This window comes from Urocitellus parryii, chromosome 13 (assembly GCF_045843805.1).
Source record: "Urocitellus parryii isolate mUroPar1 chromosome 13, mUroPar1.hap1, whole genome shotgun sequence".
Lineage (NCBI taxonomy): Eukaryota > Metazoa > Chordata > Mammalia > Rodentia > Sciuridae > Urocitellus > Urocitellus parryii.
Genome location: NC_135543.1, coordinates 648,388 through 665,139, shown reverse-complemented (window position 1 = coordinate 665,139; position 16,752 = coordinate 648,388). Strand labels below are relative to the sequence as shown.

The 16,752-nt window shown below is 47.2% G+C and overlaps 1 protein-coding gene across 5 annotated transcripts in view; it reads left to right on the top strand.

The window, feature by feature from the left end:
• Atp9b (ATPase phospholipid transporting 9B) overlaps nt 1-14,637 on the top strand; it is a 258,083-nt gene extending 243,446 nt beyond the window's left edge. Inside the window, exons 26-31 of one of the 5 annotated variants that reach the window (XR_003302966.2) lie at nt 816-924; nt 10,726-10,783; nt 11,519-11,722; nt 12,339-12,430; nt 13,120-13,152; nt 14,218-14,259. Coding sequence is in view for 4 of the 5 variants with exons in the window: in XM_026412453.2 (XP_026268238.1) it covers nt 816-924; nt 10,726-10,783; nt 11,519-11,722; nt 11,959-12,073; nt 13,120-13,152; nt 14,218-14,536 (838 nt within the window). In the remaining variant the exon portion in view is untranslated. Of the gene's footprint in view, nt 1-815; nt 925-10,725; nt 10,784-11,518; nt 11,723-11,958; nt 12,074-12,338; nt 12,431-13,119; nt 13,153-14,217 lie in introns of all 5 variants that reach the window. The other 4 variants (XM_026412454.2, XM_026412453.2, XM_026412456.2 and 1 more) reach the window with 4 other exon arrangements.
• The last annotated feature ends 2,115 nt before the right edge of the window (nt 14,638-16,752 follow it).

Here is a 16,752-nt window from a genome sequence, read left to right as displayed (position 1 = left end):
TGGTGTGTGGCATGGACATGCCACATTCCAGCATAGAGCTCAGCAAACCAAGATTAACCCGAGTCTGCCTCTACCATATCACCCAGCACATGCTATCCCAGTTGGTGCTCTGGTCCAAAATAAATGAAAGCTTCTCTTCACAAGAAAAATTCATGCAGTGAATGTCGACTGCAGTATTGTTTGTGATAACTCCAGACTCAGGGTAACCACCGTGCCCTACAGTGTGCAAATGAATGGCTAAGCAACCAGGGCCCCTTTACCACCAGGATGCTGGTGCAGCCATACCCAGGGTCACCTCCTGGGACCAAGCAAGTGGAGAACCCCAAAGGCTGCCTGCCGTCTGTTCCGTTGTTCAAGTGGTAGTCCACAAAAGAGGTAGGGATGATAGAGATGGAGAACAGGTTGTTTCTGGGCTGAAGGAAGAGGCAGGTGGGAGGCAGGGTTCTGTGTGGGGACGCTGTCTGCGTCAGCATCCCACCAGCAAGGCTGTTCTAAAGTGCTACAGAACACTGCCCTTGGGGGAGCTGGGTGAGATACCAGGTACTTCATGGTAACATGACAGCTGCAGAGAAGTCTGACCTCAGCCTGCAAATGTTTAATAGGAAATGTTTATCTTTAAATTGATTCCACTCCCAGTAAGCATTTATGGCTTACAGAACATGCTACTGATCAGAAATAATCTTACTGTGTTGCCAACTTCGATGTTTTATCTTGTTTTCATGGGATGTCTTGGGTTTTTGAAACTTCAATCTACCTCTAATTTTAGTTGTATTGCAGACATTTTTCAGGCTAACTAAATGTTCTTGGTCTCTAAGGTATGCAACTATCTACACCATGTTTCCAGTGTTCTCCTTAGTGTTAGACCAAGATGTAAAGCCGGAAATGGCGATTCTTTACCCAGAGCTGTACAAGGACCTCACCAAGGTATGGCCCTTTGCCCACGGACTGCACACACGTGCATTCTGAAGTCTTGTTGGTAGGCGTTGTCCTTGCAGATACTTCTTACTTCTCTCCTCAGCAGTTTTGACATTTTCCTCTTGAGTTAAAGAGGGGAGGGGACCTCTCAAGTGTTGGCCATAGAGCTCCAATGGCACACATGTGTTTAACAGCCTTTGGAGCTTCTGTGAGCTCAACGGGCAGGCGTCCTGGAAAACCGAGAAGAGCTTGTGCCTTGATTTCTGTGTGAAGGACCCTTACTACCTGTGCTTCACCCAGTCAGCATGCATGCCCCTTCCCAAAGAGGTGCTTCTTATTTATTCATTCCCAAAACTAGAAATCGATGGCATCATTGGCCAGGCATTTTCTATAATCCCCAGTCTCTAGTGTTGGTTCAGAATTCCATCTGAAAAGTGGCTGGCTGTGTTTTTCAAGTCCCTGAGATGTGTGTGCTGCTGTGCAGGGATGCTGTGAGGAGAAAGTCCACCTGGCAGCTTTCCCTGACTGACGGCACAGAGATCTACTTCCTTGACAGTGTGCTCTGTTAGGAGTCAAATGTTCCTGAAGGCAGTTTTGAGTTTATCATGTTTGTATATGAAAGCATATTTTTATTTCATGGAAAATTTAAGGACTCAGTAGAGGAAAATCTCAGCTCTCCACATATAAATTCTGGTTGCTTTGAAATTTTCCACATTGAAAGCTTCTCTTGAACCACCACTGAGAACAAAACCCACCAGCCCTCAGTCAAACTCAGTTTGTAGCTGATAACCTAAAATTATCAGATCAGAGTTGTTAGAGCTCTAGTATTGTGGAATAGGGAGGAAAGAATTCAGTGCTCAAGAAGCAAAATTCTGGTCCAGCTGACTTCTAACTAGCAGACTAGACTCTGGCCCAGCTGATCCTTATAGATGCTAGTCAGCTAACCACATTAACAGACCAAAATCTAATCTATTAATGACTAACGGAATTAACTATTTCAGCCAACCATGAATTAATGGATGACTAGTCCAGTTGACCACTAACAGGATAGATTCTTGTCTAGTTAATCACTAATTAACTAATTAACTTTAGGCCAGCTACCAGACTGTAGCCTTGCTAACTAGCTACCCAGAGTAGTGCTTGATGAGTCATGTTACATTTTGAATTTCTGAATTACATTTTTTTGTACTAATCTGATGGAAAAGGGGTTGTGAACTTTCTTGAAAACCTCTATGTCTTTTATGAGGACAGATAGACCTACTTTAGCTGTGTGCACAAAACTAGGTGTAAATGTCAAGCATTATTATCATGCTGATAATGTCGTGACCAGCAGGGAGATCCCCAAGCTGCACACTCAGCAACTAGAGGACTTGTGGTTGATATGCTGAAATGACGAAGCCTTTGTGAGGGTACAGAGTGGGGCCAGTGGGCCAGAACCACAGGGAGCTTTGCAAAGAATCTGTTTCCATAGCTTATGCACAGCCCCTTTTCCCGAGATTGGGGGTGTTTGTTCAATGCTCATTCATAGCTAGCAGGCAGAAATCGTCTCTTCCTCACAAGCAGAAGCCCAGCGTTTCTGGTTGTACACCTAGGCAGTTGGTACCCAGCAGAGTCAGGACCTCCGTGTTAGGAGGATGCTCATCCGCAGGTAACAACAGCAAGCACAAACTACCAGGCATCACATGGCTGTTGGCGGCTCTGCAGACTCAGGTCCTATCCACTGTGGATATCTGAATTATCCAGGAACAAGAGCTGCAGGCAGGCACCAAGCATCTGCCAGACCGCTCTTGCCTTGGGCTCCAGCCACAGGGTCAGTGCTTGCTGTCATTAGATGACCCCACTTAACAGGGTGTTGCACACAGTCTGATTGAGCTGTATCTCAGCCAGCGTCTGAGTCTCCATCAGGCAGCCAGCAGTTCAGAATGCTTCAGTGTCCTACACACTGATCCTACATTTTTTTGACAAGAATTCCATCACTCATTTTCTCTTAAATTCCATTAAGATCTGAAAATCTGTACTCTTTATCTTTGTAGTCTCTGTTTCTTTAAAAATCTAGTACTCTTCAAACCCTCTTCAAACCCTTGGAATACAAAAATACAAAAGTGCTCAACCACAAGTTGGTAGAATTGAAGGTTTTTCCTTCCTGAAGCTAAAGAACTGTTTTTGAAGGTTGTTCTTCTAATCACTTTCCAATGCACCGGTACAGCTGTTCTTTTCACCTTCTCTAATAACCCTGGTAGCCAAAGGCTAGCCATGCTGAAGCAGGACACCAAGCAAGCATCCTGATGCAACAGGCATGGTACCAAGGCTGGGAAAACACAAATGTAGCCCCTGCTCTTGGCAAGCCTGCATAATAGCAGGAAAAGAAAATGTTGTTCCCTGGTAAATCACAGGACAGCAGTGTGGAGTAAGGCATGGACTGCAAATGATCATCCCCAGATAGTTATCCAGCATGTGCCACACCACTCATCCAGAGGCACAGGAAATCTATGATTTCTTTTGGTGGGCACAGCCCTTGCACATCCAAGAGGAAGTACTGTACTCTTCAGTAAAATATCTTGGGTCTTTTGTATTTGATTACCAATCATTTCAGTCTAGAAGTATAAATGATGCAAGTATCACACATCTGCCTTACTGTTCTAATGAGGTCAGCCAGTCCTTATTCCTCTGTCTCTGTGGCCTAAATTACAACAGCTCTTTGGTGTCCATTACCAGGTGTGGTCATGGTAGTCAGCAAATGGATGAGGGAGTAAAGGAATCAACTTGTGCTTTTCTTATTCGTAAAACTGTATGGATGTATTTGCAGCAGCAGCACTGAGCATCCTCTTCTGAGGCCCAGGACTCGCTCTGAATCACTCTGCTGTACTCATGCTGAGCTCAGTCAGTGAAACAGGAGACTGATGCACTCACACCTCATGACCCTGCAGTCACCTCCATAGAGCCCGATGCCTGTGACCTCCAAAGAAGCTAGTTAAGTACACCTGTAATCCCAGCAACTCAGGAAGCTGAGGCAGGAGGCTCAAGGCCAGCCTGAGCAACTTTGTGAGACTGTCTCAAAATGTAAAAAGGGCTGGGGATGTGACTCAACAGTAAAGCACCCCTGAGTTCAGTCGCCAATACCAAAAAATACACACACACACACACACACACGCGCGCGCACGCGTGCACAAGCCAATAAGGCCAGGTGCAGTGGCCCACGCCTGTAATCCCAGCTGCTCAGGAGGCGGAGGCAGGAGGATCAAAAGTTCAGAATCAATCTCAGCAATGGCGAGGTACTAAGCAACTCAGTGAGACCCTGTCTCTAAAAGTACCCCTGAGTTCAATCCCTGGTACCGGGAAGGGGGTGGGAAGATGAGTCTCAAGTGCAAGGAGCAAGACCAGAGAAGAGACTATGCCCAGCAAAGCCAGCCAGCTCACTCTTCCTGTCACCTTGTCCCATTTGCAAAGACATCAAGTAGGTAATGGCATGCTGATCTTCACATAAGCCTGAGGTTCCCCTGGTCCAGCTACTAGAACCACTCCACTGTTTCTTCTTTTCTAGAGAATATTCACAGAATGATTTTTTTTACGGGGTGGAGGGTGCTGGGGATTGAATCTGGGAATGCTTTGCCACTGAGCTACATTCCTACACACCATTCTACATTCTTAGACCTTCCTTTTTATTTAATTTTTATTTTATATCTCTGAGAAGGGGCTCACTAAGTTGCTTAGGGCCTCTTAAATTGCTGAGGCTCACCTTACTTGCATCTTACTGCCTCAGCCTTCCGAGTCACTGGGATTACAGGTGTGTGCCACCATGCCCAACTCAAAATGCGTTTATCTTTTGAAATGTATATTTGTGCTATTATATAATTTTTTAAAATAATGGTGAATAAGGCAAGAAACAGAAAATAAAGACATGGAGATTAGAAAGTAGACAATAAAAATATTTGTAGATGCCATAATTAACTAAGTACAAAATCCCAAAGAAAGAAAAAAAATTTAATACATCATTTCTAATTCTGTATACAACCAGTAAACAATGAGGCCAGAAGAAATGTAAGCACCATCTGCAGCATTTGCAGTAATACACAAATAGGCAGAGCACTCAGGGCAGTTCTGAGAGCACATGCAGGCCCTGTGTTCTAGGGCCGTGCAGCACCACAGGTAGGCAGTGGTGGCACGTGTATGAGTGGGGAGACTGCATGTTGCTGACTGTCAACAGGTGCATTCTGCACTTCAGATGGAAAAGCAGGGAACTGGGTTTGGCAAAACAATTTAGGAAACACAGAGTTGGTAGACTACTACCTGCTTTCAAGGCTTGCTGTACTTGCTGCGGGCCATACATGATTAATCAATCAATAATGATGAGGGTGATGTCAAAATGGCACAGAAAGCAACCTCAAAGACCTCCCAGTGGCTGAAGTGGAACCCAGTCAGCAACAGAAGAGATGACAGTCTCATTGTAACCAAAGAGTACAGTAAAAACCGCATCCAGGCTGATACACAAACAGCCCACCAAGGAGTGCATGATTGGCAGAGGATAGATGGAGGTCAGTAGGACAGAGGAGATCCCAGAAACCCACCCATAGGCATTACTGGCCTTTGGCAGGAAGTCAGGCAGAGGAGGAGTGATACCAACAAATGGTGTCAGGACAGCTGGCTACCCACATGCGACAAGAGCATCCCAAGTGCAGGGTCATTTACAGTGGACCATGGCCTAGATGCACATGGTAAGCCTTCTAGAAGAAAATGCAGGAGAAAATACGCATGACCTTGGGACGGGCAGCACATTGTTAAATAAGACATAAGGTCAAAAGCAGGACTCATAAAGGGAAAACATGATAAAACAGACCTTTTCTCTGTGAGTGATGGAGCTAAGTATTATGAAAAGACAGTACACAGACTGAGAGAAACACTTCAAGTCATACAATGGACAGAAGACTGTGTTCATGTATGTGAAGAATCCTTAAAATTCAACAAGAAAATATCCCAGTTTGAGAGTGAGCAAAAAATGTGAACTGACACCATTCCAGAGATGATGTAAAGACGTCAAGTAAAAATAAACATGAGAAATGCTGAACGTCATTTTTCTTTCAGGGAGTTGCAAACTTAGGTGACAGTGAGATAGAACCACACACTTGTTAGAATGGCCAAAACACACAGCACTGCCAGTCTGGAAGCTGGGGGACGTGACCCCGCAGGAAGACTCTGCTGGTGGGACTGCAGAGTGGGACAGCCACTGGAAACAGTTTCTTATAAAATTAAATATAATGTGTATGTGACCTAGCAATCCTATTCTAACTATCTAACCAATAGAAGCAAAAACTTGTGCTCACTAAAATTCTGTCCACAATGTTTATGGCAGTTTTGTCATACTTGCCCAAAACTGGAAGCAGCCAGATGTCCTCAGGCCAGTGAGTGGATGAGCATTCCAGGGACTGTAAAAAGCAGTGAAGGTGCAGCCCTGCTGAGGTAGCATTGGAACAGCAGGTTCTTCCCACACATTCTTAAATGCCTCTTACTGTGCAGAAGAGCCAGATGCCACATTGCTTGGATTCCTGTGCCTGAAACCTGGGAGACATACAACTGTAGGTCCCAGAGCAGATCAGTGGTAGAGGGGGTCTACCAGAAGGGGCTGCTGCATCTGGCACTGTGGTGTGCACACCTGCCTGTGCATGCCAGAGCCCCTGGGACCTTGCCTCAGAGGGGACCAGGCTGTGATAGATGTATCAGCACCCAATCACATAGAGTTGGTGGGAGGGCAGGAGCTTCCTGAGTGACCTGGGATCTGCTGAGAGGCCAGAGACAGCAGTACACAGCCTGTAGGTTCCTGTGATACATGCACTTTCACAGGGAAATCCCCTGTGTCCTGGGTATAGAATAGGTACAAACAGGTAGCAGACCTGTGAGCCAGGCCAAGTAGGAGCACCATGATACCAGAAGGTAAGGAACTGCTCAAAAAATCAGTAATGATGGGGATGATGCCAAAATGGCATAGGAAGCAACCCCAAAGCCTCCCAGTGGCTGAAGTGGGACCCAGTCAGCAACAGAAGAGATGACAGTCTCATTACAACCAAAGAGTACAGTAAACAAACCGATCCAGGCTGATTCGCAGACAGAAGCCCCTTCCCCTCTGAAGAATTCCAGTGGTAAATGTGAAGGAGCAAAGGAACAGGGAGGCAAATCAAGCCCCCCAGAGCCGCTGTCAGCGAGCACCCTTAGGGTAACTGAGCTTCAGAAAGAGACTGAAGAGAAACTGCTTTTTCCTCAGCTGAAGTTGGCTTCCGCAAGGTGCTCACTGATTACCAAGGCGCACACAGCAGTTCAGAGGTGGAGCCCCAGCAGCACAGGCCAGGAGCTCCTTGGTGGCTAGTGGATGCCCTGGTGTCCTGCTGGAGCCCTTTGTGGAGTCCCTTCCCAGCTGCCTCATCCATCCTTCAGAGACATCCGGCAGGCCCAGGTTTAGGGCTTCTACAGATCTCATTGGTGGTTTGAGAAGTGTCCAGGTCATCAAAGACCAAGGAGGAGTCAGGAACTGGCCAGGCAGCAGGACACAGGGTTCTGGAAAGCTGGTGACGTCCAGTCAATGCAGCCCTTGGAGAGTTTCTGTTGCGTGCGCGCGCGCGCTCTCTTCTCTCTTCTCTCTTCTCTTCTCTTCTCTTCTCTTCTCTTCTCTTCTCTTCTCTTCTCTCTCTCTCTCTCTCTCTCTCTCCCCCCAAAATATTTATTTTTTAGTTGTAGTTGGACACAACACCTCCGTTTCATTTATTTATTTTGTGCCTTACTGAGGGTCAGACCCGCTGTCTCTCATGTGTTAAGCGAGTGCTCTACCCCTGAGCCACAGCCCCAGCCCTTTGTCTCATTCTTAATTGCCTCCTTCATCTTTCTTCTCAAGACTCATCAAAAATTATTGTTATGTGAATATAACAACCAGGTTTTTTGTTGTAAATTGAGAAGACAGGGCTGGAGAACACAGTAGTGAGAAAAGTGGTAATGAAAAAAGATACTTGTTTCTGAGCATCTGGAACGTCCCTCCACGGGTCCCAACTTCAACCAACAAGTAATACATCACCTGTGTGCATGGCAGTGTCTTCCACACAGACTCATGCAGCATGCACGTGTGGACATACATGTCGCTATGATCCACATGTTACACACAGCTTGGCTCTCATCTACTCATGTGCTCATGGGCACATGTCAACATGGATGTCAGTGTGATCCACACATGTTACACACAGCTTGACTCTTTATACTCTAATTTATTCAAAGTGGATTAATGTTTTCTTAAAATTCTTGATTTAATTTTTTGCACTTTTGGTGCATTTATAATTGAAACAAATCTTCTTAAGTCTATAATGTTTAATTGGCAATACAGCAGTAGCATTTATTGAATTTACTGTTTCTGGGTTTGTGTGTATCTCCTTTCATGGCGTAATTTATTTAATCAGCATGAGGTCCGTAATGCTGTCATCTGTTTCACAGAAGAGGAAACTGAGGTATGTAGATTAGATTCAGAGCCCAGGGACATGGCAGAAAGGGGGTACTCGCTGGGGCTAACTGCAAGTGACCTTTGTCCTCATCCCAGGTGATCGCATGTGCACCTGTTGCGTAGACAGTGGTCCTGTGGAATCCGTGTGGCAGACATGTGAATCCATCCATCAGAGCAACAGACAGTTCTTTCCTCTCCAGGAAGAGCAGCTGTTTATGGGAAACGTGCTGCCTCCGTGTGTGTTCCTCCAACACACACAGGGAGGTTTTGTCTCGTAAGCTACACAGACTGTGAGTGGGCTTCCACGTCAAGGTCAAGGCTATCTCTGCCCATCCCTCTGAGTCTGCTCATTAATCCATGCTCAGTCTGCTTGGATATAGAAGCTTCCGAAGAGGTGCCATTTGACACACTATTTGAAACAAGCATCTATTGATGTTTGCAGCTAACAAGAGAAATAGTATACGCCCCTTTAACCATCAAGAAATTGAAGCCATGGGGCTAGAGTTGTAGCTCAGTGGTAGAGCACTTGCCTCTTAAATGTGAGGCACTGTGTTTGATTCCAAGTACCACATATAAATAAGCAAATTAAAAAAAAAAGGTCCATCAACAACAAAAAAAAAAGAAAGAAATTAAAGCCAAGCACAATGACATATGCCTGAATCCCAGTGGCTCTGCAGGAGGCTGAGGCAGGAGGATCACAAGTTCAAAGCCAGCCTCGGCAACTTAACAAGGCTCTAAGAAACTCAGTGAATGAGACCCTGTCTCTAAAAAAGATACAAATAAGGGCTGGAGATGTCGTCCAAGGTTAAGTGTCTCTAAGTTCAATCACCGGTACCAAAAAAAAAAAGAAAAAGAAAGAAAAGAAAAAGAAATTAAAGTTAAACTTTTAAATTACTCAAGTAAAATTTGCTACATGTGTAATTATAGATGGTTCCCATGACTGAAGACTAAATGTTGACTAGTGTCCAGTCAGAAAAATGCACTTAGGAAATATGTACTAAGAGAACCTGCTTAAAATATGTCAGTGTTTGCTTCTGCTTTTTGAAATCTTACCTTTTAATAATTCCATATGTCTGGATCTTGCTTCTTACACTCACATATGGAGGACTCGGCCTCAGTCAGCTGCTTCACAGGTGGGCACTCGTAGCCAAGGGAAGTGCTTGAATGGAGCTATCACTGTCCTTTACAGTGATAGAACTCGAGTCCACACACCTGCTCTTGGTGGGCTTCTGTGGGTCTACAGCTGGAGTTCTGCTTGGCACACGTATTTTCTCTTGGGCATATTCTTATTGCTAAATATCCCAGCAGCCACCAGGAAGAGAAGTGCCAGGGTCCAGAGTCTGTCTGGTATGTGCATCCTTGCTGTGTCCTCTGGTATCCCCAGGGCCCCATGACTGTCATCTGGCTATCCATTCGTCATGAGAAACTGTCCCCTCAGTAGGGAAGCCCCAAATCAAATACACAACTTTGGACTCTGATAAGTCATCACTGAGCACCAGTAACATACAGTAGGAGCTTGAGGAAGCCAGCAGGCTTCTGGGGTTTCTTCACCTGTGGAAGGTTCTGCCTGTCTTAAGCGAGATGCCACACTGCTGAGAACAGAAGCCACAGCGCCAGGTGATCTCTTCTAGGCCTGTCCCAACTCTCTGTAGTGCTGCAGGGCCTCCTGTGTCAGATCTCTAGCACCAAAAGCCAGGGCTCTGGGTCCTTGGCTGGCTTTCCTCCTCGGATTGGAGAATCTCAAGGAGAAGGTGAAGTAGAACAGCCAGGCCAGGCCCTGGTTTGTGATGCACCCCCAGTAACCTGCATGCAGTTCAGAGTGTGGGGCCGGCAGGAAGCCATTCTGTTTGTCAGCAGAGGCCTGACTTACTGGCAGCTCTTCCATTTAAGGGCCAAACAACTTTTACTTCAGTTGCCGTGGACTCTTCTAATTGAGGAGATCTTATATCTTGTACATTTTTGTCTGAAGACACTAGAAAGTAAATACAAGAATATTTATTCCCAAGAAACAAAGAAGTAAAGGGGAGTTATTTTTATTACAAATATAATTTTGACCCCTAGTTCATTTAAAAGTTTGTCTACAGAGGGCTCTTCCTGGCTCACTAGGACCCAGGGACGCAGAGCTGTGGCCAGGAATCATGCAACCCTATGGACAAAGCAGGTCAGATGCTCCCCAGACTCAGGCATTCAGTAGAGTGCTCCCTGAAAGACCCTGGGGACAGTGTGCACAGTGGGGCTGGGGGCCTGAGCCTTTGAGAAACCCCAGCCCTGATTCCCTGGGGACAGAAGAGTAAAGCATGCCATTCTCTGTTGATAAAGCTGCCCCCTATTTTTCCTAGGGGAGATCCTTATCCTTCAAGACCTTCCTCATCTGGGTTCTGATCAGCATTTACCAAGGTAAGACAGGCCCTGGTTTTACTGGACCAAATGTTTCTATTGGTCTTCTCTTAGCAGTATTGTTTTCACCTCCAAGTTAAATTCCAACAGCTTAAGATTTCATCAGCAGTTAAATATTGCCTTCTGTTTATCTTGTAAATTGATAACTCCAGACATGTGGATCGGTATTTTTTAAATGATGCATCTCAGTTAAAAACTGACCTTTTTTTAAATATGTATATTAGATGTAGATGGACAGAATGTCTTTATTTTATTTGTTTATTTATATGTGGTGCTGAGGATTGAACCCAGTGCCTCATGCATGCTAAGTGAGCATTCTACCACTGAGCTACAACACCAGCCCCAAAAAACTGACATACTTTTAATCAAATGTTAATCCAGAAAAATTTAACAAGCACTCCTCCAATTTAACAAGCACTCCTCCCTGCACAATGGCTTTCTTTGATATGTGATGATGACCAGGCCTCAGGAAAGCTGGCTTACACAGCCACATGCCTTAGCCACTCTGTGGGTGCTCCAGGTAAGTGAGGGTGCTGCAAGTGTGGTTATCCCCCAGCACATAGATGGCATGCGGCCTTCAGTGGAGGCGGCCTTCCTGCAGGTGTTGAGATGTCTGTGAGCCTCTGCCTGGCGCTGAGCTGGCTGATGCCACAGTCCAGAGTATGACCAGGCTGTCCATCTGCGTGGGGTGTGTGGGCAGCGTGCTCCCCAGCTGACCTGTGTGCTGTTTTCTAGGAGGTATTCTCATGTTCGGGGCCCTGGTGCTCTTCGAGGCTGAGTTTGTGCACGTGGTGGCCATCTCCTTCACAGCACTGGTCTTGACTGAGCTGCTCATGGTGGCTCTGACCATCAGGACATGGCACTGGCTGATGGTTGTGGCCGAGTTCCTCAGTCTGGGCTGCTATGTGGCCTCCCTCGCCTTTCTAAATGAATATTTTGGTAAGTTTTTGAACATTCTGTTATTGTTACCTCTCAGAACATTGCCTTAAATTGTAGATCACAATAAAACCCATATTAGACAATTTCACAACACAAAATTTATTTTTCTGCAAAGAAAAAATTTCTTGCATTCACCTGTAAAGTCAAGATTTCCATCATCTTGGCTTTAAAAGATGTTGAAGCATCCTCCTTGGCCACCTTATCACACCAGCTCATTTGTCCTCCCCAAAATCTAGGCCTCGTCCAGCTGGAGATTGTGAATGATGGAGACTATGTCAACGGTCAGACACTGGGTTACCCACCTCCAGATTGGTCAGTGGCTGGGAAGACCAAGCATGCTTCCCTCTTAAGGTGTTTAAAATCAGGGCAGAGAGCAAAGAATCATTTAGCATCAGGTTTGACTCATTTCCCAGAGCCTGTCAAGGCCCTGTCTCCTGGGGCAAAGACAGGGGGTAAGACAGTAGCCACTGCCTCCACACTGTACATGAGAGCATGACACCACGGCTGCCTGCAGGTGGCAAGTTGACACTCTTCCTGGACTGGGCGGAAAGTTCCAGGTCTGCACCCTAGGGAATGTCCCAAGCAGGTGAGCTATTTAATGTCCCCTGCACTGCAGGTGAGGATGTGAGCCCTCTGCTGCTGGCGTGCTGATGTTTACACCTTGACATAAAGTATGGGGCCCTCAAAGCACCCAGAATTAAACCTGCAGTGAGTGAGTGCAGAAGCATGGTGTAGACTGCCACTCTGCCGCTTTGCTTTATGCAGTGGTGAGCATAGAGTCAGGAAAAATATTAAAAGTTCATGCTTATAATTTTTAGAAGTTACACAAAAAGCCTGCCTATAGCACATAAGAAAGGGCTTCTTTCTAGTTAGAGTAGCTTAGCTGTTTGTCTTTGGAGAATAAATGTTTGCTGTATTTTTCTGTATGATCATAAACACACATAAATGGGAGCCACAGAGCCCCAACTACATGCTTGGGCAGGACCTGTTCCCTCTGAACCTGCTTCTCTGAGCCAGGCCTGGAGAGTAGCAGCATGTCCAAGTGATATGAACAGGTGCATGGAGCCCCATCGTGCCCCAGGATGGCAAGCATTCTGGGGAGCTGCGTTCTGAAGTGGAGCCCACTTGGAGGTTTAGCTGCAGACCCAGTGGGGCACATCTGGGTGCTTGCTGTTAAGTTATAGGAAGTTAATCACACATCTCAGCTATATTTTCAAGTTGCATGGCAGTAGGTGATAAAATAACAGGGTTAAAGCCAGTCACAAATGCATTTCATACTGACATTTTTGTTGCTTTTTAATGTGTTTCTGTAATCAGTAGCTAACCACCTGAAACTGTCCTGCTGTCTGCTTTAATACGTCCTTCATGTTCTTTACTCCTGTTTTCTCTCGGAACAGGTATAGGCAGAGTATCTTTTGGAGCTTTCTTAGGTAGGTGAAGTTATGATTTCTTTCAAGAGTATAGAAATTTAGCAAAAAAAAAAATATATATATATATATATATAGATGGAGATACTTATCTGTTAACAAAAGTCTTCCCCTGACTTAGTCTTCCCACTGACTCAGACATCACGTGAGTCTGGGGGGTTGGGATTGCCTCTGGGTACTTGGTGTCTGAGTGAAAGGCCAGAGGCAAGGGGAGCCACTGTATGTCCTGCCCTAGAACTTTGGCCTTTCCCGTTTTAGTAGCAAAGCTCCTGAAAAGCACTCCCAGGTGTCTCAAAATGTGGGTCAGGTTGCCTGTGGCCTTCTCTTTTTGGCTTCAGCCCATTGTATGGACAGCAGCTGTTTTCCCTACATCCTTTATTTTTGTAAAAGCCCAACTCCTAGTAAGTAGATCTTTCTATCCTTTTCTTTCTTTCTTTCTTTTTTTTTTTTTTTTTTTTGCAATCTAAAAGGCTTCTGCTGTGTGTAGAATGGAACTACAGATGTCAGGTTTTCCACAAGTCTCTTCTCCTGCGGACTTAAAGCAGACATCTTTACCCATGCAGTCTCATTGGGGTGGTGAATAGGCTTGTTCGAGGTGACTGTGAGAGTGAGGATGCCTGGGCCTGGGGGGCTGAGAAGCACTTGAGACTGGCGCATCTGAGCGTTCATGTCGCAGGGACCTGCCAGCTGCCCCAGGCCCCATGTAGCTGGCTCTGCCTCAAGAAGAAGACTGGCCAGGGTAGCCAGACAGAGCAGAGGCCAGTTAACTGGCATCTTCCCCAGAGCCACGTGGCAGTGTGCAAATCCTGCCATAGGCTGCCTGAACCGCTAGCCATATATGGTGGCCATGTGCAGCCCCTTCCTAGTGCTCGGCCCCCTGTTCCTTCTGTTGAGAGAAGAACTGTGTGTGCCAGACACAGGTAAATAGCATGCATGAAGACCCTTCAAGGCTGAGTCAGGCCTGCTGGGCGAGGGCGTAGTGCTGAAGTGGAGGCCTGGGAGGTGGCGTGCAGCTGTGGCCTGGGCTGGGAGTCCTGGCAGCTTTCACACTCTGCCTCCTCCCCACAGATGTTGCCTTCATCACGACCGTGCCCTTCCTGTGGAAAGTGTCGGCCATCACTGTGGTCAGCTGCCTTCCACTCTACGTCCTCAAGTACTTGAAGCGCAAGCTCTCTCCTCCCAGCTACTCCAAGCTGAGCTCCTGAGGGGTCGGCAGCTGCCAGAGGCCTCCAGGCACCGTAGGCCTCTCAGCTGGCTCCTGTGGGAGGTGGGAGGTAGGGGGCTGGGGCCTGCCCTTTCCTCTTTGATGTCCACTGAGGCAGCACGGGCTTCCACTGGAAAGGAGTCTTGTTCCTTCCCTGCTACTGTAAAGGATTTGCCCTTCTGAGAGCTGGCAGTGGTTTCTGCAGCTCCCCAGCACTCGAGTTCTCCTTTGATGTGGAATATGAAAGCCACTCCCCTGCACAATAAAGTCTGCACACTGGGGAAGCTTGTCTGCCCTGCAGCCACCTTGCCGCCGCCCACAGCCATGATGCGCCTCCAGACTCCTGCGGGGCTCTCTGCTGGGCGCTCACATGGTTGTATGTTCTTGCATAGAGTGTGTTCCTCCCAGAAAAACCCAGGTGACAGATGGTGTGACATCTCTGATTGCAGTTACATTGCCGCTGGGAATGGAGCCATTTGTCAAAGGCATTGCTGCTCCATAGTGTGTCCATACTCCATGTCCTCTCATGTCTGCAAAAATCACATTCAGAAAGAGGTTTTGCTGTGTAGCAGGTGTCCCTGGGGGACTTGTGATACACACACATGTGCTGGCGCTAGGCTGGAAGAGCCCCCAGCCCAGGCTTCAGGAGGTGTCCAGGTGTCCACCAGCAGCTCCCTGGCGTGCCATGGCCCCTGCTGCTGGTGTTAGGGTAGAAGAGCCTGTGGGCCAGGGCTTGGTCCTCGCAACGGCCCCAGCTCTGTGCCCTTCTCAGGATGTTTCAGGAGCCCTCCAGGGAGCTTGCTGCCGAGCACCTGGCCTCTTACAGGAAGGAGTCTATGGTTTTCTGAAACAGAGTCTGCAGTCCTCTGCACCAGGTGTCTTATGCACCGCACTGTTCTTCACCTTGAGCACCCACTGAATGTAACCCCACCATCCTTGTGTAATGCCCACCCATTGAGGGAAGCACCATGGGGGTGGCCCCCAACAAGCCATGTGTCTGTGGTGCCACCTCCTCCTAGGCTTATGTCAGTGCTGCTTTTCAGAGGAGAGGCTCAGTGCCACAATAAAGTGTATTCCTTCCCATATATCGTCACATGTGCCTTTTGGATCACATGCCTGTGGCGGGTTATCTTTGGATGCCTGAGCATTCAGAATTCCCAGGTGGACCTGGGACCAGAGAATGCTGTTTCTCATATCCCCCACAAGGTGTCACTGTTTTGCCAGTGTCTCCAGCAGCATCCCATCTGGGGCTGCCAGGCTGGAGGAGTGTGCTGAGCTGCAGGAGCCTGCAGACACCCACCGTCTTGGTGGATTGGGAGTTCATGTCCCTGTCCTTTCTTTCACACAATTTGAGTTAAGGGCATTGGATTCACAGGAGTGCCGCGGCCTGTGTGCTGATGTGGCATCTCTCATGGATCTGGGTACAGAATACCAAGTTCAGATTAGACATTTCTTGCCTCTGCTGTTTTTAAAATAAAACAAACACCCACGTGGGAGGTTGACTAACAGTTGTAACAGTTGACTAACAGTTGTAACAGAAAATCTAAATACTGTGAGCCTTTGGAATAGCATTTTTGCACATCTTTAAATAAAACATGAGGCTTTTGTGAGCCTTAGATACAGAGTAAGTAGAAATGGCCAAAAATGAGTTTCTAGAAATCAGAATGTGTGAAGTCAAAGCCCTCTGTGAAGCAAGGAGAATCACTGCAAAATGCGGCTTCTGGGGCTAAATGAGGCCATTCACAGGAAGGAAGCAGCCAGCAGACACCTGGCACATGGTAAGCTGCTCAGAGGGAGTTTGTGATATTGGTTCTGATAGATGGGACAAAGTAATTGCCTAATAAAGGGTCTCTGGATCTCATCCAGCTCAGGTTTAGGAACCAGCTCAAGAGGGCAATGGTGCCCTCGGGCGGGTGAGGACTAGTTTGTGGAACGACCTCACTGGGTCCTGAGTTCTTCGGCTGCATCTGTCAGAGGTTCTCTAGCTGAGCTACCTGCTTGTCAGATGCTGCCCAGCCCCCTCAAGGCCTCTGGAGGACCCCACTCCTGTCCTGGAGCACAGGAAGGCCGTCTAGATGGTTCAGGGTTGACCTCAACCCTCCTCCATCAGAAGCTTCATAGGAGAGGAGATTGCTCTCAGCACAGGAGTCTCAAGTGCCCGCTGTGTGTCAGGTGCGTTTAGGGACATGGCAGATATGGCCCTGCAGGGGAAAGCTGACATGGAAATGAGAGTTAAGGCACTGCCAGGACAGTCTAGAGGAGACTCCTCAGAGAGGTAGGGTTGATGCTGAGACCAGAGAAGGAAGTAGCCACTTGTGCAGAGACAGGGAAGAGACCTGTGTTCAATGCAGGTGGGGTAGAGTGCAGACGGGAAGGCCAAGTGGGCAGGCTGGTGGGTG